Below are 18236 nucleotides of genomic sequence, written 5' to 3'. Positions count from 1 at the left end.
TTTTTACAGAGAGGAAGGGAGAAGGAGAGTTAGAAACATTAATGAGAGAGAATCAAAGACCACCTGCCTCTTGCACACCCCCTACTGGGGATGTGCCCACAACCAAGGTACATGCCCTTGACCGGAATCGAACCCGGGACTCTCCAGTCCGCAGGCTGATGCTCTATCCACTGAGCCAAACCAGTTTCGGCAATAAGATATATTTTAAAAATTCTTTGTTTAAAGTATTACATACATTCCCATTTCCCCCCATTAATACCCTTCAGCCCACCCCGCCCCAGGTCCTCCCTACCCCATTCTGTCCAGGGCCATGCATGTATGAGTGCAAGGTCCTTGGTTGGTTACCTCCCCTACTTCCCTCTGAGATTTTGCTCTCAGTTCCTGATCGATCAGTCAGAGGCCGAAAACCAGGTGACTCAGGCTTTATTCCAGGAAAGGCCTGCTGGGCTGTCTCCCAAGGGAGAGCAGCCGCCCATGCAGAGGTGAGCAGGCCACTGAGGGGAGGAATGGGGTTTGGGATACTTGGCGGTGCTGATTGGTGGCTTCACGTCTGGTCCATATAAGGTACATGGTTAGGTGCTCAGGTATTTCCGGCTGCAGGTTACGTCATGTTTACTGTTACTACACCCACCGGGGGGAAGGGAGGATCTATCAGTTCCATGCTCAGGCAGCCCAGTGATGGTTCTCTCATCATTGATGTTTCTCTCTCTCCCTCTCCGTTCCTTTCTGAAATAAGTTATACTCAATGCCACTGAAGTTAAAAAGGATAACTTTTTTAAAATATATTTTATGGCAATGAAAATAGCCCAGCTGCATGGCTCAGGGGTTGAACATCAACTTACAAACCAGGAGGTCACAGTTGGATTCCCAATCAGGGCACACGCCCAGGTTGTGGCTCGGTCCCCATTGGGGGGGGTGCGGGAGGCAGCCATCAGTGATTCTCTCTCATCATTGATGTTACTCTCTTTCTCTCTCTGAAATCAATTAAAAAATACCCTTTTAAAAAATTAAAAATAAAATCCACCTGGACTTGTGCTGTGAACTTTTCCTGCACCGAGTCAGGAACCCACAGACAGGCCGGCCGAGGCAGAGCAGCTGCTCAGGGCCAGGCCTTCCTCATGGAACAGGTGCCCCGCTCAGCACAGCCCACACCCCCGAGGTCCCATCAACCCTCCCGCCAGCCCTGGCTCTGACCCCCATCGCTAGTCCCTCTGTTCTGCTCTTTATCTTGTAAGATGCTGAGAGACACCTTCTTTCGTGGCCGTGGCGGCCCCAGGTTCAGTAGCAAGAGGCAGTTCAGAAAGAGAAAAGGCTGCCAGTGAACGCTGGCTTGTCCCTCACCCACAGCTGCTAAGACTGGAAACGGTGCACCGGGTCCGAGCCTCGGTCTCCTGGCGTGCTGCTGGCTGCCTGGCTGCCGCCAACCGGCCCAGGCGGAGGCTGGAGCGCCCCCTTGCTCGCCCAGGCCGTGCCCAGCAGGGAGGCCCTTTCCCCCAGGAACCCTGTGCTCCAGGTGGCAGGGTCCCACGTGAGGCCCCGAGGGCAGACAAACACGCCAGGCAGGCCCCGGCGGGTGCCCACAGAGCAGGAAGGTCAGAGAACACCTTTATTGTGGGGAGGGGGGTCCCAGGTAGACACACGAAGACAGACACACAGACGGGGCTGCCACAGGAAGCACAGGGAGCCAGGAAAGCAGACACCGGGAGGCTGGGTTCCTGGGGGCTGGGCTGAGAACCCTGGCTCCGTCCACTCCTCCGTCCGCTCCGCACGGACAGGGAGGCCAGGGCCCAGGCGAGCAAGGAGGCCTCGCCTTAGGTGGGCGGGGAGGCTGGGACTCAGGCGGGCAGGGCCCAGGGTCAGGCGTGCAGGAAGCGGTTGAAGGCGTTGTAGGCCGACTCCAGGTCGAAGAGCATCTGGCGCACTTGGTTGTCGTCCAGCTCGTCGGAGGCGGACATGCCGCTCAGGGTCTGCAGCCTGGTGTGGGGGGGGCACAGCTGGAGAGGGCGCAGAGGCAGGGACCCCCAGGGCCACCTGAGGGCCAGACACTCACCACTGGCTGACGGTCTGGCGGCCCTCGAAGTCGGGGGGCAGGTGGCTCATGCGGTGCATCGTCTCCATCAGCTCCCGCAGGTCAGGCTGGATCTGCACACATGCACAGACGGCCCCGTGAACCCCCCGCCCCTCGCTCCCCCCGCCTGCGCCCCCCAGGCCCGAGCTGCACCTCGTCCATGGCGCGGATCTCCAGGCGCAGCTTGTCCATCACCGTGATGAAGAGCTGGGGGCAAGTGCGTGTGTGAGGCAATGCCCCGCCAGGGCCCAAGGGGGCCCCTGGCAGGACTGGCCCAGGCAGAGCCCACCCTCTCCCCGCACCCTGGCTGCTGGTCCGCAGGCTCCTCCCACACTTCTACTCCCACACTTGGGGTTCATCCACCTTGCTGCCCTCAGGAGCTCAGGTGGGTCTCAGGCTGGGGGGCGGGGGGAGGGGACTCGGAGGCGTGCTGGGCGTGGCCCAGGGGAGAGGCCTGCGCCCTCATTCTAAGCCAGTGAGGAGCCGGGGAAGCAGCCGGAAGCCGGGCGGCGCGGGGCTCACCGAGACCACGTCGGCGATGCAGCGGTTGAGGTTGCCCTTGTCGTCCTTGATGGTGATGGGCCTGTCCTCCTTGATCCGCTCCATGGCCAGCGGGCAGTCCAGCTGGGGGCGGGGCATGTGGGAGTTGGCCAGGCGCCTTCCAACAGCACCCATGTCGCCCCCCCTGCCCCCCCCCCCCCCCCCCCCCCCCACGGACTCACGCGGAACTTGCGGCAGAATTCATCGATGGAGCTGATCTCCGAGCCCTGCACCTGCCGAAAGGCGGCTTTGTACTGCACCAGGAGGCGGGAGCAGGCGGCCGTGTACCTGCGGAGAGGACCTGCTCAGGCCCGCCCGCCGCCCGCCCCCGCCCAGGCCCTCTGGGGAGGAGGGGCAGGTGACCAGTCAGAGCTGGGCCACTGGGGAGACCTTCCATCGGGTCTACAGAGAAGGTTCTGGAGGGGGTGGGGACTAGGCCTGGACCGCAGATCAGCTAGAGCCCAGCGCTGGCAGGGGCTCTCCCGGCCTGCTCTCCGAGGTGCTGGTCCCGCCTCCACACCCGGCTACGGCCTCCACACCCGGCTCGGGGCCTCCACACCCGGCTCGGGGCCTCCACACCCGGCTCGGGGCCTCCACACCCGGCTACGGCCTCCACACCCGGCTACGGCCTCCACACCCGGCTACGGCCTCCACACCCGGCTACGGCCTCCACACCCGGCTCACGGCCTCCACACCCGGCTCACGGCCTCCACACCCGGCTACGGCCTCCACACCCGGCTCACGGCCTCCACACCCGGCTCACGGCCTCCACACCCGGCTACGGCCTCCACACCCCGTCAGGCCTCCACACCCGGCTCACGGCCTCCACACCCCGTCAGGCCTCCACACCCGGCTCACGGCCTCCACACCCGGCTCACGGCCTCCACACCCGGCTCACGGCCTCCACACCCGGCTACGGCCTCCACACCCGGCTCACGGCCTCCACACCCCGTCAGGCCTCCACACCCGGCTCGGGGCCTCCACACCCGGCTCGGGGCCTCCACACCCGGCTCACGGCCTCCACACCCGGCTACGGCCTCCACACCCCGTCAGGCCTCCACACCCGGCTACGGCCTCCACACCCGGCTCACAGCCTCCACACCCCGTCAGGCCTCCACACCCGGCTCACGGCCTCCACACCCGGCTACGGCCTCCACACCCAGCTCACGGCCTCCACACCCGGCTCACGGCCTCCACACCCCGTCAGGCCTCCACACCCGGCTCACGGCCTCCACACCCGGCTCACGGCCTCCACACCCGGCTCACGGCCTCCACACCCGGCTACGGCCTCCACACCCGGCTCACGGCCTCCACACCCGGCTCACGGCCTCCACACCCGGCTCGGGGCCTCCACACACGGCTTACGGCCTCCACACCCCGTCAGGCCTCCACACACGGCTTACGGCCTCCACACCCGGCTACGGCCTCCACACCCAGCTCACGGCCTCCACACCCGGCTCGGGGCCTCCACACCCGGCTACGGCCTCCACACCCGGCTCGGGGCCTCCGGGTGGGCCTCCATGGGGACGCTGCAGAAGGCGCCCGGGCTGCCAGCACCCAGGGGCGCCCTCCAGCCAGGAATGAGAGATGGATGCCCACATGCAGACCCCTCTCCTGAGCACCCTGGCCTGGAGGGAAGGCCCCTCTGTGGGTGCAGCGGCCCCGGGCCTCACTCGTTGGGGGTGACGCAGTCCTTGATGTACGCCTTCTCCAGGGCCTGCATGGTCTTCACCACGGCAAACAGCTCCGCCATGTTGTCGTACCTGGGGAGGGCGTGTCCGTCAGCCACGGCCTCGAGGCCCCAGCCCACGGGGAGCTGCCGTGCGGCAGAGCTCAGACCCAAGAGCCTGGGCCTGGGGGGGGCGCTGCACTCACTTCTCCCGCTCCCGGGCATTCTTGTACAGCTTCACTTCCTGTTGGAGAGAGGGGCAGCACGTTGGCACCAGGGTGGTGTTCACATGGGCACACGCTGTGGGTCAGTGCCAACCAGGCAGGGGTGCCCGCCACTCACCTCATACAACTCTGGCTTGTTCCCAGGGGCTGTAACAGAGCAGGCGGAGAGCTGGCAGCCTGTCCACCACCCAGCCCAGCCCCTCCAGAGACCACCCCAGGCTGCGACCCCACATGGGGGAACGCTTAGATGCTCCCATAGCCCCCGGCCACGCCTCTGCTGCAGGGCTCAAAGCTCACCTCCCACGCCTGGTGTGGCTGGGATCCCGTGGAACATCCTGAGGCTCCAGGGGTCACAGCAGAGACCTGAGGAGCAGAACCAGCACCAACTCAGGGGCACCCGACGCCGTGCGAAGAGCTTCCCGCTCTCGGGCGAGACAGACGAGAAACAGCAATAAACCCAGGGCGGTCTCCCCCCCCTCCCCCCCATCCCCCACCCCCGCCCCCCCAAGGGGAGGCATCTCAGGAGAGCGGTCATGGCCCTGTCCCCGTAGCATCCTCATCATACACCAAGGTCAGGGGTCTGACCCCCGGCCAGGGCACACACAATGCATAAATATGTGGAACAACAAGTCAATGCCCCCGCCCCCCTAAAATTAATAAGAAAACGTTTCTAAAGGAGACCAGCCACGGTGTGGGTAAGGGCAGGCTGCTCTGAGCCTGCTGGCCGGGAAGGGGGCGGCAGCCTGTGGACGGAGGACCAGGAGGAGCATTTGGCAGAGGAAACAGCACAGGTATAGGTAGTTTTTTGAGAGAGAGAGAGAGAGAGAGAGAGAGAGAGAGAGAGAGAGGACAAGGAGAAAGAACAGCACCCGTGTTTGCGAAACGTCCATAGGATGCCTCCTGCACGCCCCCCCCCCCCCCCCCCCCCCGGATCAGGCCTGCCACCCGCATGTGCTCTGACTGGAAGGAACCAGGACATTCTGCATGGGAGGATGCTCAACCCGAGCCTACTGGCCAGGACCATAGGAGGGCAGGCTTTGTCTAAGGTCTGATGTGGGGGAACAGAGAGCCAGCCGGGGTCTCTGAGTCAGGGGTGACCCAGGCCAGGCGTTCCTGATTGGACAGGTTCTTGGGCTGGGAGGGCGCGGGCGGGAAGCAGGGCCCAGGCAGGAGGTGCGCCCTCGGTCCGCAGGACTTGAAATGGAAGCCTTAGGGAGTTAACTGAGCCCCGTTGGGTTCCAAGGGCCGTGATAAGGAGCTGGGATGGGGCCGGGGGGCGTGCCCGGTTCAGATGCATAATTTGAGGCTCCATCAGACACTGAGCCGAGGGTCGAGGCGGCGCGTTCCCGGCGGGCGGGCAGCTGAGCGGCTGCGGGCCGGGGTCCGAGGGCAGGGGCTGGGCGGCGGGGAGGGCGGGCGCCGGATGGCAGCCCCCTGGGCGGGACGCGGAGCCTGAGGACCCTCCGGCCCCCCCCGGGGGGGCAGTCGCCGGATTCCGTTCCATTCAGAACGCACACCGGGGCCCCCGGCGACAGGCGAGCACGAGCCTAAACCCCACAACCCGGACTCCGGGCCAGAAAAGCGAGTCTCCGGGGAAGGCTGTGGCCGCGGGGACACGGCCGCCCCCAGGCCCGGGGGAGCCGGCGGGGGCTGCTGCCCACCCACCCGTGGGGCGCCACCCCGGCACCCGGAGGGAACCCGAGGCGAGGGGCCCTCGCGGGGCGGCGATGCCCGCAGCCGCCCTGCCCTCAGCCCCGAGTACCTGGCAGGAGCCGCGCTGCGTCGGAGATGGCGCCGGGGCGGGGCCGCGATCGACTGCTCGGCGCTCGGCCACGCCGCGCATGCGCACAGGAGCCCCGCCCCCGGCGCAGCGGAACCAGGAAGTGGGCGCAGAGCTCCGCGCGCAGGTCACGCCGCCCCGAGCCCGCAGGTCCTCCAGCGGCGGCACCTGCCCGACCCCCGATCCCGCGGCTGCTTCCCCGCAGCAGAACCGACCCCGCCTCCCGCCCCTCTCAGGCAGCCGGTGAGGCGGCAGCAGTGCTTTATTGGGGGGTGGGAGGGGGGAAGGGGGCGGCGGCCCCGCTGGGCTGTAAGAGTCGCCGGAAGAAGAGCCGGGAGCCTCGGTCCAGGGTGCAGGCGGGGTCCGGCTGTCCGGACAGCAGCTGGCCCGGGGCGGCCCGGTCCTCGGCGGACAGCCGCCCGCTGCACAGCTGTAGCTCCTGCAGCCGCGCGGCGATCTTGTCCCAGAGGCGGGGGCCGAGGGGACCGCGGACAGTACAGCCTGCAGGGGGGCGGGGGAGCAGGCCTCAGGGAGCTGCTTCCACCAAAGCTGGGAGGCCCGCGGGGGGCCCGCCCCAGGGCGCTCTCCAGCCCGCGTACCCTTCCTTGGGACAAGTTGCCCGGGAAGGAACACGCAGGGCCCCAGGTGTGGGCCACTCTAGGAAGGGGTGCTCTCCCCGCGGCCAGGCAGAAGGGAGGGTGGCGGAAATAAACACCGCGTCCACATCTGTGCCTCTGAGTGTCCATGACAACGCCCGGTTTTTCCATCCATAAGGAGCACACAGTAGGGGTGCCTGTGAGGCTCAGGCCTGGTACACTCAGGACCCAAGGCTTGGTGAGAGTGGAACCCCAGGAGGCCAGGGCGGGGAGATGGGCCACTTGGAGGAGCAGGAAGAACCAGGCTCCTGAGTACCCACCCCCAGCCTGACCTGCTGAGGACAGAGCTGAGCTCTCCTTCCCCAGGCTCCCGCTGAATGAGCCAGGCTGCTGCGGGTCTCCCCTGGGTGCTGTTGGGCACGCCGACCAGGAGAACAAGCCACAGGCTGGGAAGGGAGGGTTGGCGAGCAAGAACTGGGAAGGCCCCTCAGTGGCAGCCTTTACCCCCTTCCAATTACTTGTCTTGTGTCACCTGCAAGGCGCCCAGCCACCCCAGCTTCTGGCTAGTGCCAGTGACAGCCCCTTCAAAGGGGGCACCTGGGCTGCAGGAGGTCCCTGAGGAGGAAGCTGTGTGCCCAGCCCCAGTGTGGCCGAGGTGGCACCGTCCCCAGCGCTCACCGGACAGGCCCAGGAAGCTCAGGCCCTGGGGCCGCTCCTGCAGGGCAGACAGGAGCTCCTCCAGGCCAGCACAGCTGATCTCGGGGTTGGCAGACAGGTCCAGCGAGACAAGTGAGGGGCAAAGCGGGAGGCACCTGGGTGAGGGAGGAGTGAAGGGTCAGTTTCCAGGGAGGGAGGCCCCATCACTGGGGAAGCTGCTCTGCGGGCCACGGATAACCAAGCAGGTCTCGCCCCCTTCCTGGCACAGGCACAGGCTCAGGCGTTCCTCCGTGGCTGTCAGAGCACTGCCAGGGGCCAAGGTGGTCGTGGCCAGGCTTGGGGTACATTCAGGAAGGAGCTGGTACCATCTCTGCTCCCCTTCCCTGCCTGACCTAGTGCCCCCCAAGGCTCCTGGGCCTGGAGACTAGAACCCCCCAGGAAGTGGGGCACAGGCAAGGTAGTGTTACCTGCTCAGGTCTCTCACTGCCTGGTCACTCAGGTGGTTTGCAGACAAGTTCAAGTGCGCCAGCGCACAGCCTTCCTAGACACAGAGGCCAAGGCTGCAGTGAGTGGTGCTTGTCCTCCTGCCTCCCAGAGGCCGCCCAGGGAGGCCAGACTCCTTCCTTCTGTCTTAGGGGTGAGGGGACATCAGAGGGAGGCAGCATCCCCTCAATTTGTAGATCAGAACGACTTGAGAATCGTGGGTTCCCCTCCCGCCCGGAAGTTCCCCCAGGAGAGAGCACCGGGAGGCTGGACATTCCCTGGGACCTGCTTGGGGCAGGAAGCTTCCCCAGGCTGTTCTGGAGAACCTGCAAGGCCCTCCCAGCCCCGCCCCAGGCTCTGGCCGGGTGCCCAGGGCTCCCGTGGCTCGGTGTCTGGCCCAACCACGTACCTTGGTCAGGTATCTGACCATGGGTCCCACCAGGCCCGAGTCACTCTTGGCCACCACGGAGCTGACCTCCAAGTGCAGGAGGGTCTGGACGGGCAGGCTGCGCAGGGTCTGGGCCAGGGCGGTGGCGCCCAGGATGTTGTAGGACAGGGACAGGGTCTTCAGGTGCTTGGCATCTGAACCAGGGGCCAGAAGCGTGGTCAGCCCTACACAGCACCACCCAGCCCAGCTGCAGAGTCCTGGGCCTCTCCTCGGGGAGCTGTCGCCGAGACCTCGTGCACAAGGATCAGGCCTCCTGCCTGGGGATGGGTGCAGGCCAGACTCCCGAGCCCAGCTTCTCCTCATGTCTCTGGCCTCTGTCTGCCCTGACCCACGACAGGGGAGCACTCCCCCACTGCCCCAACCCCAGGCTCCCCCACTGCTGCTCACAGCCCTACAGAAAGGCCCTCTGGGAACCACTGACCCAGCCTTGGCGCTGCGACCTGGCTCTCTGCAGCCCTGCTGGGTGTACGTGGAATGACTCGGGCCACGGACAGAGCTGGTGAGAGCAGTGGAGCTGGGGCTCTGCCTGTGGTAGGATCTGGCTGGGAAAGTACCAGATGCTCCTACCATGTCTGTCTGCCTACATAATGCCCCAGGCGCCCCTGCTCAAGGCTCTGAGTCCCTGCACACGCCCTCCTGATGGCAACTGGAACCCTGGGGCCAGGAAGTGGACGTGTGGTCAGCTCACCTAAGAAGGCCTGGCCCAGGGCTGCCTGGTGACTCAGGAGAAAACTGGCGCCGAAGCCACAGGCCCGGAGGTGCAGAGTGCTGAGTGCAGGACAGGCCTGCAGGACCGAGGCCAGGACCTGGCTGCAGCCGTCCCCGAGGGGGTTCATGCTTAAGTCCAGCTCCTCCAAGTTCTGGGAAGACACAGGCCCCCATGGGATCGGATGTCCGCGGCCCCCGGCCCCCGCAGAGCTGGGCGCCAGTCAGCACACCACGTGTGCCTTCCTTCCCACGTGTCTGGCCTGCTGCTCCCCGTGCTTTACCTGCAGGGTGGCCCGTCCCGCGAGGCCGGAGGCTAGCTGGCGCAGGCCTTCCGGGCCCAGGTGGTTGGAAGAGAGGTCAAGGAGAGTCAGGCCAGGCAAAGTGTGCAGGGCGGCCAGCAGCTCGGCGGCACAGCCGTCCCCCAGCCGGTTCGCGGCCAGGCGCAACTCCCGGAGCGCCGAGTGCAGCTTGAGGGCCCGAAGCAAGGGGGTGAGCTGGGCCTGGCGCAGGGCCAGGGAGCAGGCGCTGAAAGAGGGGCCTACACCCTGGCGCTCCATGGCCTGCAGCACCTGCGGGTGCTCCCCTGCAAGGGGACGTGGTGTCACCAGGGCCAGAGCCAGCCTGTCTGCCCCCTGAAACCTGCACAGCCCCTCTCACTCTCCAGCCCACCTGCCCCAAGCCTGTGGGCCCCAGGGCAGGCGGGCGGTGTGCAGACCTGTGTCTGCCCCAGGAGGCCCTCCTCACCTCTCAGCCTGGCAGCTCCCAGAGGCGCCAGACTTCCTGCCTGGCCAAGCCTGGCCCAGCCTCTCAGCTCTGAGGTCTCTACAGGGTCCCACACCGCTTCCCCCACACACTGCCCACACTGGGGGCACTGGCAGGGGAGGAAGACCCAAGGACAGGTGTGGAGACCTGGGGACCTGGCAGAGCAGGTAACAGTGGAGCACATGCCCAGCCCCTCAGCCAGGCCACCAGGAGCCTCCTGGGCTCTTACCCTGTTCCAGACTCTGGCAGGCCCTGCGGTAACGGTCCGTCAGCGGCGGGAGGTCCCACGAGGTCACTTCAGCCAACACCTGAAAGCACCATAGGCAGGCAGCCCCGGGGACCCAGCACCGGGGACACCCACCCTCGGGCCTGGTTCCCGCCACTCACCTCCTCATTGCTCTGCAGCACATCGGGGATGGGATCCTGGGGGGCCAGCAGGGCCCCCTCCTTCCGTAGGGTGAGCCTGGGCAGCAGCCCGCAGGCCTGGTAGTAGCGCTGGGCGGCCTGCTCGGCCAGCCAGGCCACGGAGTGGGCCTCCTTGCTGTGGGACCAGAGGCTGCGCTGAGCCTGGCCCTGGCCACAGCCCTGCACAGCTGAGGAAACGCCCCCGGGCCCACCCTCATGCTCTGGCTCCTTCCCTCCCCTCCCCACATGCCGCCTCCAGCTCCCGGGCCCCTCCCAGGGGCCACCTCTGCTTGAGAAGAGCCCCCCCCCCCCCCCCCCCCCGCCCTGTGGCCCCACCCCAGCTACCAGGCCCTCGAAAGGGCGTGCCAGCGCCAGCAAGGCCACGGGCTCCACCGGATGCACAAAATGCACCAACACCAGGGTTCTCGGCTGCCACTGCAGATCCCACAGGGGCACAGAGGGAGCGGGGCCGCCTTACCTGTGTGGGACGGGGATGAGGAAAAGGTTGTCCTGAACGCGAACGCGAACCCGGATGGCAGGAGGCAGGACCGGCCCCTGGAAGGGGCAGAGAGGGATAGCAGACAGAAAAAACGGCCCCTGGCCCTGCCCTGCCCCCGAGCCACCGCTGGAGCACCCATCGGCCTGAGCACCCACCGAGGAAAGGCCGGCAGGGGGGGCGTCCCCGCTGCTGGGGGCCTGAGGGCTCTGCAGGGGCTCCGTGCGGGAGCTGCCCTCTCCGCCTGCTCGGACCGCGGCACTCCTGCTCCTGAGAAAGGGCAGCTGGCTCTGCCTGGCCTGGGCCCGGGGCCTGACGGGACTCTCGTCACCGCTGGACTCCGAGGCGCTGCGCCTGGCCCTGTACCCACCGCCCTGGGGGCGGGAAGGGCGGCCGCCCTGGGGCGGCAGCAAGTCCTCTTCCAGCCAGTCCCCGGCCAGATGCTCCTCCTCGGGGATCAGCGCCGCTGTGGGAGGGGCGGCCTCCCCGGGGCCCCGGGGTGGGCCAGGCTTGGGGCGGCAGCTCTGGGCGCTGCCCACGCTTCGAATGGCCGCCCGGTAGGCCGCCGGGCCAGCCACTGCCACCTTCCTGTTGTTGACGTGGTCAAGCACGCAGGCCCCGGCTCGCCGTGCCGGAGCAGAGTGCCGAGGCCTCTTCTGGGGGGCGCCCCCGCTGTCCTCGCCCTCCGAGCTGCTGCTGCTGCTGCTGGCCAGCTGGTGCCTGCTCCTCCGCGGCCTGGCCACAGCCGGCGCTGCCGGTGCCTCCCAGGCCCTGGCACCGGCCTGAGGGGCCTCCGGGGGCACTGGGCGGGGGCTCGAGGGAGGAGAGGTCTCGGGGTCAAAGAGACGGTCCCTCGGGAGGCTCCGGGGAGCCAGGGGGCTGTGGGGAGCTGTGGGGAGAGGGGTCTGCGGTGAGGTGGGCCCTGCACACCCCTGCCACCCACGGGAAATGCCCGAGGCCCAGGAAACCCTCCAGGCAGGGGCGCTGTCCCGGGGCAGGAGGTCCCCGCTTGCCTTGGCCCGAGGCGGCCTCCCTGAGCCTCCTCTCCATGGCGCCAGCCTTCGCTCGTGTCTCGAGGTCCAGGTCCCGGTGGTACAGCCTCACCCACTGCTGCAGCGTCTCCAGCGGGCTGTGGCCCTGCGTGGCACCCAGCTGTGGCACCGGCGGGCAGACCCGCCCACCGTGGCCGTGCCCACCGGCCCCTGGCCCCACTCACCTTCCTGGTGCGGAGGGTGACGGACGCCCCCCGGTCAAGGAGCAGCTCGGCCACCTCAAAGTGGCCGCAGGTGAGAGCATCGTGCAGCGGAGTGATCCCCTCGCAGCCCTGGCCGCCCCGGTCGTCCACCGCGGCCCCGTGGTCCAGCAGGAAGCGGACGATGTCTGTGGACGGGGGATGTGAGCCAGCTTCCGGCACCCTGCTCGGACCCCGCCCTGTGTGACAGGCCCCGGGCCGCGCTCACCCAGATGCCCGTAGTTGCAGGCCTCGTGCAAGGGTGTCCAACCACAGTGGTCCCGAGGGTTCAGGGGGTGACCCTGTGACCAAGGATGGAAGGAGCCTGACCCCAAGTGCCCCACAGCCTGGCCCCCTCAGGGCTGAGGCCTGAGGCCTGAGCAGGGCCAGGGCCTGAGTCCCACAGTCCGCCAGCAGCCTGGCCTGGCGGTTCCACCACGAGGTAGAGGCAGGCAGAGCCGAGGGCCAGCAGCCTCCCGCCCCTTCCCTTGGGGCAGGTAGTGGACCCACAGGGTGGGGGCGGGCCCACCTGCCGCACGAGGTCCTGGACGCGGCCCAGCTGGCCCTCGATGCAGGCTCGGTGCAGCAGCGTCTCCCCCACGTCATTGCGCCGGTTCCACTGCGGGCACAGGCGCCGAGAACACGCATGTTGGGGGAAGAGGCAGAGGGACCAGCCCCCCCGCCCTGCCCCCGCCCTCGGCCTCACCTTGTTCACCTGCTGTCGTCTCAGGCAGCCCCGCAGCTCCTCCTCCTCCTCTAGGTCCTGGGACTGGCTCTCGTCCTCTGAAAGCCAAGCGGGCACGGGTGAGCAAGCCCTCCCCACCCAGCCCTCTCCCCCAACCCCCTCAGCCAAGGCCAAACCTCCCACCTGCCCTGGACGCTCGCCAAGAGCCTCTCACGTCCAACACTGAGCCTCTCTCCTAGGCCCAGCCCACCCTTCTGCCCCCACTGCCCCCAGATGTGCAGCCCATGCCCGCTCAGACTGTCCCTCATGTCCACCTGCCACAGGCTGACCTCGGCTGCCCAGAGAACCCACAGCACCGTTTCAGGAAGCGCTGAGCTCCACTCTCACCTGCTGTGAGCTCTGAGTGCCCTTTCTGCAGATCAAGCCTGCACTACCTCCGCCTGGACGCCCACCAGCTCCCGTCACTGACGCTGCCCAGGCATCCTGTGCACCCCTCTGCCCACCTCACGGCACTGCCACCTCCTGGCATGGATCTGTCCCCTATCCGACCTGTGACCAGGCCCCATCCTCACCAACCGCAGCCCGGGCCAGCCTGAGCAGCGAAGGGGAGAAGGGACAGGGCCGCCGGCCTGGTTCAGGCCTCACCGCTGTCTGAGAGCTCCACCTCGCTGGCCTCCGGGGTGTCGCTGTCCTCCTCCCCTTCCCCGTCCTCCTCCTCGTCCTGGTCCACACGCAGCGCCCGGAGCCTGGCTTCCGTGCCAGGGGCCTCCTGGGGCTGCAGCCGCAGCTGCACCCTGTGGAGGTGCTGCAGGACCTGCCTCTACGGAGCAGGCGACGCCCAGTCAGGGCCACAGGGTCGCCAGCCACCACGGGGGGAGACACGGGGGGGAGACACGAGACGGGGACAAGGGCACCAGCTGGGTGGACGGGGTCACACCTGCAACTGGGGCTGCTGCGCCTGCTGGGCACAGCCGAGAGCCTTCTGGAAGCACGGTGCCAGCTCCTCGTAGGTGTCACCGGCCTCCTCGCGGGACAGAGCAATGTTCAGCCAGGTCTTGGCCTCCTGGAGCGAGAGGAAGATAAACGGGTTCCGTGACAGCTGCCCCGGCAAACGAAATGCCCACCTGTGCGGGCCCCAGGTGGCAGTCCCGGGCACGCCGTGGGCATGGCAGAGACCGGGGCGCGCCGTAGCTCACCTCCAGGGCGTTGCCCTCGCGCAGCCTCAGCTCCTCTTCATAGTGGCGCACAGCCCCACGGGGGTCCTTCATGTCTCCCAGGGTGGCGGCCAGGGACACGTGGATGACGGCCAGCTCGGGCCCCGGCCTCTTCAGCAGCTTCGCAAAGTCCAGCTGGGGGTGCGACAGGGCGGCTGCTGCACACCTTCCGGGCCGGAGCACTGCAGGCCCTCCCCTCCCCGGCCCTCCGCCCTCCCCTCCAGCCGGTGTGCACCTGCTTCTGGTAGGCCGTCACCGCCCTGGGGAAGTCGCCTGCCTTGGAGAACAGGTCCCCTAGCTGCTCACAGATGCCCATGGCGCTCTGAGGGTCACCGCTCCCGCACTCCTCCAGCTGCTGCTGCAGCCGGGTCACAGCCAGCACTGCAGGGAAGAGCCTCATGCAAGGGCGGCAGACACAGGCCCGGCCCTCAGTTAGCTCCGTGCCCTCAGGCGGGCCACCCACCCTGCCCAGCCTGCTTGGCCGTTGGTGAGGAGGGGCAGGCAGAGCATCAGCCCTGGTTACGAGATGACGCTGGCTTTGTCTCTCTGTGAGGGTGCCAGTTCGCGTGGAAACGCCTCGGCTCCTGACCACCCTCATGGCCCCTGCGCACACCGCGCTGTAGACTCAGACAGAAGTGGGGTTCTCCTCCCGATAGGAATTGGGGCTGCCGCCTCCCCAAGGACACATGCCCAGTCCCCTCTGCCAAGGAAGGGGAGCCCTTAGCTCCCGGGGTCCCCCCTTCCAGGCTCACCGTACTTGAGGGTCTGGCACACAGCCGCCTTCTGCAAAGGCTTCTGGGAGCCCAGCCTGTAGGCCTTCTTCAGCGCCCTCTTTGCAGCCAGAAAGTCACCGAGGTCCTGGAGAACCTGGGGGACGAGGGAGGTAAGGCTTGCCTTCCCGGGGCCCAGCCAGCCCTCGGCTGTGCCCACACCCACAGGGTGCCCACACCCTGCACCCTGAGGGCGCCCACACCCCACACCCCAGGGCACCTGCGCGAGGAGGACGCAGCACTCGCTCTCCATGAACCCCTTCCGCATGGTGCGCGCGCACTCCCGCGCCCCCTCCAGGCAGCGCATCGCCTGTGAGTGCTGCCCCTGGCGCCAGTGGATGGCGCCCAGGTTGTAGCGGGCGCGGAACAGGTCCTCGTACAGGTGGTTCTGCCTGCGGGTGACGAGTGTGAGTGCCCGAGGCGCCAGCCGGACCCCGGAGCTCTGAGCGCGGCTGCTGAGGGACACCACCTGGCCCGTGGCAGACCCACCAGGCTTCCCCCTCCCCCAGGGCTGCTTCCTCTAGCGACAGGGGAGCTAGCTCCCTCCTGGCCAAGGGGGCAGGCTTACTCGGCCAGGAAGATGCTCTTCTTGAAGTAGTCGTTGCATAGGGCCTTCTGCCCCAGGCTCTCGAAGGTGAGGCCCAGGTTGAGGTAGAGGCGGGCCCTCATCTCACTCAGCTCTCGCTTGGGCAACATCCCTGGAAGACGACCCCTCTCAGACACGCAGGGCCGTGACCCCAGGTGGGGGCTGCGGCTTTGGACCCCATTCCCCACCCCTTCTCCTGCCTCTTATCGGGGGTCCCAGGGATCGTGCCGCAGACAGAGTGTGGAGGAACCAAGAGCAGACAACGGATTGCCAGGCTTGAGGCTGCCGGGAGCACAGATGGGGTGCCCCCACACGAAGTGACTTCTAAGAACAGACCCCGGCCCCACCACAGGAGGCCCAGGCAGGGACAGAGGGTGCGAGGCCGGATCACGTGCACTCACCCTGCAGCTTCTCGTCCACAATAGCCAAGCTCTTCTCGAAGGCGGCCTGAGCCTGCAGCAGGGCCTCCTGTGACTGGCTGTGGTCATGGACGTCCAGGTGTGTGCGGCCAATGGTGGCCCAGGCCCTCTGCACCTCAGTGTAGTTGGACAGGGAGTGGGCCAGCTCCAGGTAGTGCTGCTGGTGCTGGGGCACAGGGGGGGCAGGAGCTGTGACCAACCCAAACCCCACAGGTCACTCAACTCCAGGGGGGTCCCTATGCTTACACAGGAGAGCCCCCTGCTCCCTGGGACACCCCTCCCCCCAGCACCTCCTCTATGCCAAGGGCTGCCCGTGGAGACGCTGGCAAATGCCAGGCTAAGGGAGGAACAAGGCATGAAGGTTAGCCAGGCTCCTGCACCCCGGCTGCAAGGGCCAGGGCCAGCTCTGTGTGAACAGTGGGTCCTGACCCTCACCCCCCAGTCCACACAAAAAGCTCAAGTGGTGGCTCATGAACGGTTGTTTCTGGGGCCAAGCTCCCAGGAGAGCAGCCACCCAAGGACCCGGGGACCACCCACTGGCCCGCCCAGTCGCAGTACGGCCTCCTCTAGCCAGAGGCTGGGACAGCAGGCTGTTCCTCTGTCCTCAGAAAGGGACCCCTGCCCAGCCAGCGTGGCTCAGTGGCTGAGCATGGACCTATGAACTAGGAGGTCCCATTTCAATTCCTGGTTGGGGCACAAGCCAGGTTTGTGGGCCCAATCCCCAGTAGGCGGCCAGTCACTGATTCTCATCATTGATATTTCTCTCTCTCCGTTCCCTTTTCTCTCTCAATCAATAAAATCAATAAAATGAAAAGAAAGGGACCCTTTCCTCCCTTACCCCCAACCCCCACGAAGGGCAGGCCCAGGAGGTCTGTGTCTGGCAAGCGTGGGTGCTGGGTGGGCACGCCCACCTTCAAGGCGGCTGAGTAGTCCCCCATCTCCGCCAGCCGCTCCCCGATCTTCCTGTGCGCCACGGCGCAGCCCAGGGCGTCCTCGGCGCTCTCCCGCAGCCGCAGCTCCTGCTGGTGCTCCTGCAGGGCCTCAGGGTAGCGGCCTGGGTGCAGGCGGGCGGGCTTCAGCAAGCCGGGTGGACGGCCGAGGACCGAGCAGGGCAAGGCTCTCCGCACCCGTCCCGGATCCCCAGGTCCTAGCCGCGGACCCCACCCCGAGCTCCCCGGGCCCCAGCCGCGGACCCCACCCCGAGCTCCCCGGCCCCAGCCGCGGACCCCACCCCGAGCTCCCCCGGCCCCAGCCGTGGCCCCACCCGGTCCCCCGCGAGGGACACACCAAGGCTGGCCAGGAGCTCCCCCAGCTGGTGGCAGAGGGCGGCCTCCTCGCGCAGCTGCCCGCTGTTCTGGGCCTTGGCCTTGGCTTTGAGCAGCTCTACGGAGAGAGAACGAGGCTGGGAGGTGAGCCTCTCCGCCGCGCCCGCCCCGGGCCCCAGCACTCGGGCGCTCGGCCGGGAACTTACGGCGAAGCTCACGATCCAGGCTCATCGTTCGGGCGCCGCGCAGGGATCCGGCCGCCGGGAGGAAACCGGACTTCCCGCGCTCTCGCGGCCCCGCCCCCCTGGCCTCTGCGCAAGCCCAGCACCGCCCCCGCGGCGCGGAGCATCCTGGGAAGTGTAGTCCAGCCGCCGGACCATCCCGGGACTGTAGTCTGGCTGGGCGGGAAGAGCTGCGAGGGGGCGGCGTCTGTCAGGACTCCGGGTCGGGTCGTTTGGATGCGGAGGTGCCCCCGCCCCCGCCACGGCCCCTCAGATTTCCCCCTCCCCCGTACACACACCAAACCAACCACAGGTGCGAGTTTTCCTAAGGGGGCACTGTCCTCATGAAGGAGGTGGTCTGTGATCCGCAGGCTGAGAATGTGTGCACATCCGCTCTGAATGTGGCTGCACTACCGACCCTTTTGGAGACTCAAACTCAGTGCCGCCAGGGGAGGGCGGTGTTTCTCCGTCAGAGCTGCAGGTCCAGGCTGTGCTGAGAGGCGGCAAGAGTGGCACTTGCCCCAGAGCCGTGCTAGCTGCTCCCGCGGAGCTCTGCGCACTTCTGCACCCCGTGGCCTTGGGGCGTCCAGGCCCAGGCTCTGATCGCCTGCCCCGACCCCACCCTGGGAGAATCCAGCACCTGCCACGCCCGGGGCTCAGCCCCTGCCACCTGGCATGCCCAGGGCACCAGGTGCCATGAATGGCGTCCCAGAGGCCCCAGAGGAGGCATGAAAGAAAGGAGTGGGAGATGGACGTGTTTATTTTATTGTTTAAAAAAATAATATTTTGCCAAAACCGGTTTGGCTCAGTGGAAGAGCGTCGCCTGTGGAATGAAGGGTCCCAGGTTCAATTCCAGTCAAGGGCATGTACCTTGGTTGCAGGCACATCCCCAGTGGGGGGTATACAGGAGGCAGCTGATCTATGTTTTGCTCTCATCGATGTTTCTAACTCTCTCTCCCTTCCTCTCTGTAAAAAAATCAATAAAATATATATTTTTAAAAATAAAAAA

At 66.9% G+C, this 18236-nt stretch overlaps 2 protein-coding genes and 1 long non-coding RNA gene across 5 annotated transcripts; 1 reads left to right on the top strand and 2 right to left on the bottom strand.

Moving 5' to 3' along the window:
* Window positions 1-1569: 1569 nt before the first annotated feature.
* Window positions 1570-6317, bottom strand: VPS28 (VPS28 subunit of ESCRT-I). Of its 2 annotated transcripts, XM_036422622.2 has the most exons (11): window positions 6266-6317; window positions 4799-4867; window positions 4620-4648; window positions 4484-4521; window positions 4282-4371; window positions 2791-2896; window positions 2591-2692; window positions 2222-2275; window positions 2051-2142; window positions 1857-1974; window positions 1570-1787 (listed from the first exon to the last, which is right to left on the bottom strand). In XM_036422622.2, the coding sequence occupies exons 2-10, from the start codon at window positions 4833-4835 to the stop codon at window positions 1857-1859; spliced, it is 666 nt and encodes a 221-aa protein (XP_036278515.1). In that variant the 5' UTR covers window positions 4836-4867; window positions 6266-6317; the 3' UTR covers window positions 1570-1787. The 2 variants fall into 2 exon arrangements, with proteins under 2 accessions (XP_036278515.1, XP_045431844.1); XM_045575888.1 differs by lacking the exon at window positions 1570-1787 and having other exon boundaries at window positions 1805-1974; window positions 4799-4864; window positions 6264-6284.
* LOC123651684 lies at window positions 4819-11236 on the top strand. Its single transcript, XR_006740568.1, has 3 exons — window positions 4819-4966; window positions 7498-7508; window positions 11225-11236. It is a non-coding gene; the product is annotated as an uncharacterized LOC123651684 (long non-coding RNA).
* TONSL (tonsoku like, DNA repair protein) lies at window positions 6526-17237 on the bottom strand. Of its 2 annotated transcripts, XM_036422628.1 has the most exons (26): window positions 17213-17237; window positions 17029-17124; window positions 16653-16795; window positions 15724-15907; window positions 15305-15434; window positions 14957-15128; window positions 14719-14833; window positions 14202-14347; window positions 13949-14101; window positions 13690-13815; window positions 13398-13572; window positions 12774-12850; window positions 12597-12686; window positions 12297-12369; window positions 12053-12216; window positions 11850-11973; window positions 10995-11725; window positions 10819-10895; window positions 10323-10476; window positions 10165-10243; window positions 9455-9756; window positions 9154-9325; window positions 8427-8599; window positions 8002-8075; window positions 7556-7689; window positions 6526-6782 (listed from the first exon to the last, which is right to left on the bottom strand). In XM_036422628.1, exons 1-26 carry the CDS (start codon window positions 17235-17237, stop codon window positions 6544-6546), a joined length of 4128 nt encoding a protein of 1375 aa, XP_036278521.1. In that variant the 3' UTR covers window positions 6526-6543. The 2 variants fall into 2 exon arrangements, with proteins under 2 accessions (XP_036278521.1, XP_045431831.1); XM_045575875.1 differs by lacking the exons at window positions 14957-15128; window positions 16653-16795; window positions 17029-17124; window positions 17213-17237 and having other exon boundaries at window positions 7475-7689; window positions 15724-15864.
* Window positions 17238-18236: the final 999 nt, after the last annotated feature.

The sequence above is a fragment of the Pipistrellus kuhlii genome, unplaced genomic scaffold (genome assembly GCF_014108245.1).
Source record: "Pipistrellus kuhlii isolate mPipKuh1 unplaced genomic scaffold, mPipKuh1.p scaffold_m20_p_70, whole genome shotgun sequence".
Lineage (NCBI taxonomy): Eukaryota > Metazoa > Chordata > Mammalia > Chiroptera > Vespertilionidae > Pipistrellus > Pipistrellus kuhlii.
This window is presented reverse-complemented; position numbering and strand designations above follow the sequence as displayed.

What these genes read in the sequence shown, in the direction of transcription:
- VPS28 (XM_036422622.2), bottom strand. Translation starts at nt 4,835, where the DNA reads ATGTTCCACGGGATCCCAGCCACACCAGGCGTGGGAG. An exon ending in AGCCACACCAGGCGTGGGAG is followed by an intron (nt 4,649 to 4,798) that starts GTGAGCTTTGAG and finishes GCTCTGTTACAG; the next exon opens with CCCCTGGGAACAAGCCAGAG. An exon ending in AATTCTGCCGCAAGTTCCGC is followed by an intron (nt 2,693 to 2,790) that starts GTGAGTCCGTGG and finishes CCCCGCCCCCAG; the next exon opens with CTGGACTGCCCGCTGGCCAT.
- TONSL (XM_036422628.1), bottom strand. Translation starts at nt 17,237, where the DNA reads ATGAGCCTGGATCGTGAGCTTCGCC. An exon ending in TCCAGGACCTCGTGCGGCAG is followed by an intron (nt 12,370 to 12,596) that starts GTGGGCCCGCCC and finishes CCTTGGTCACAG; the next exon opens with GGTCACCCCCTGAACCCTCG. An exon ending in CTCATCCCCGTCCCACACAG is followed by an intron (nt 10,477 to 10,818) that starts GTAAGGCGGCCC and finishes CTGGTCCCACAG; the next exon opens with CAAGGAGGCCCACTCCGTGG.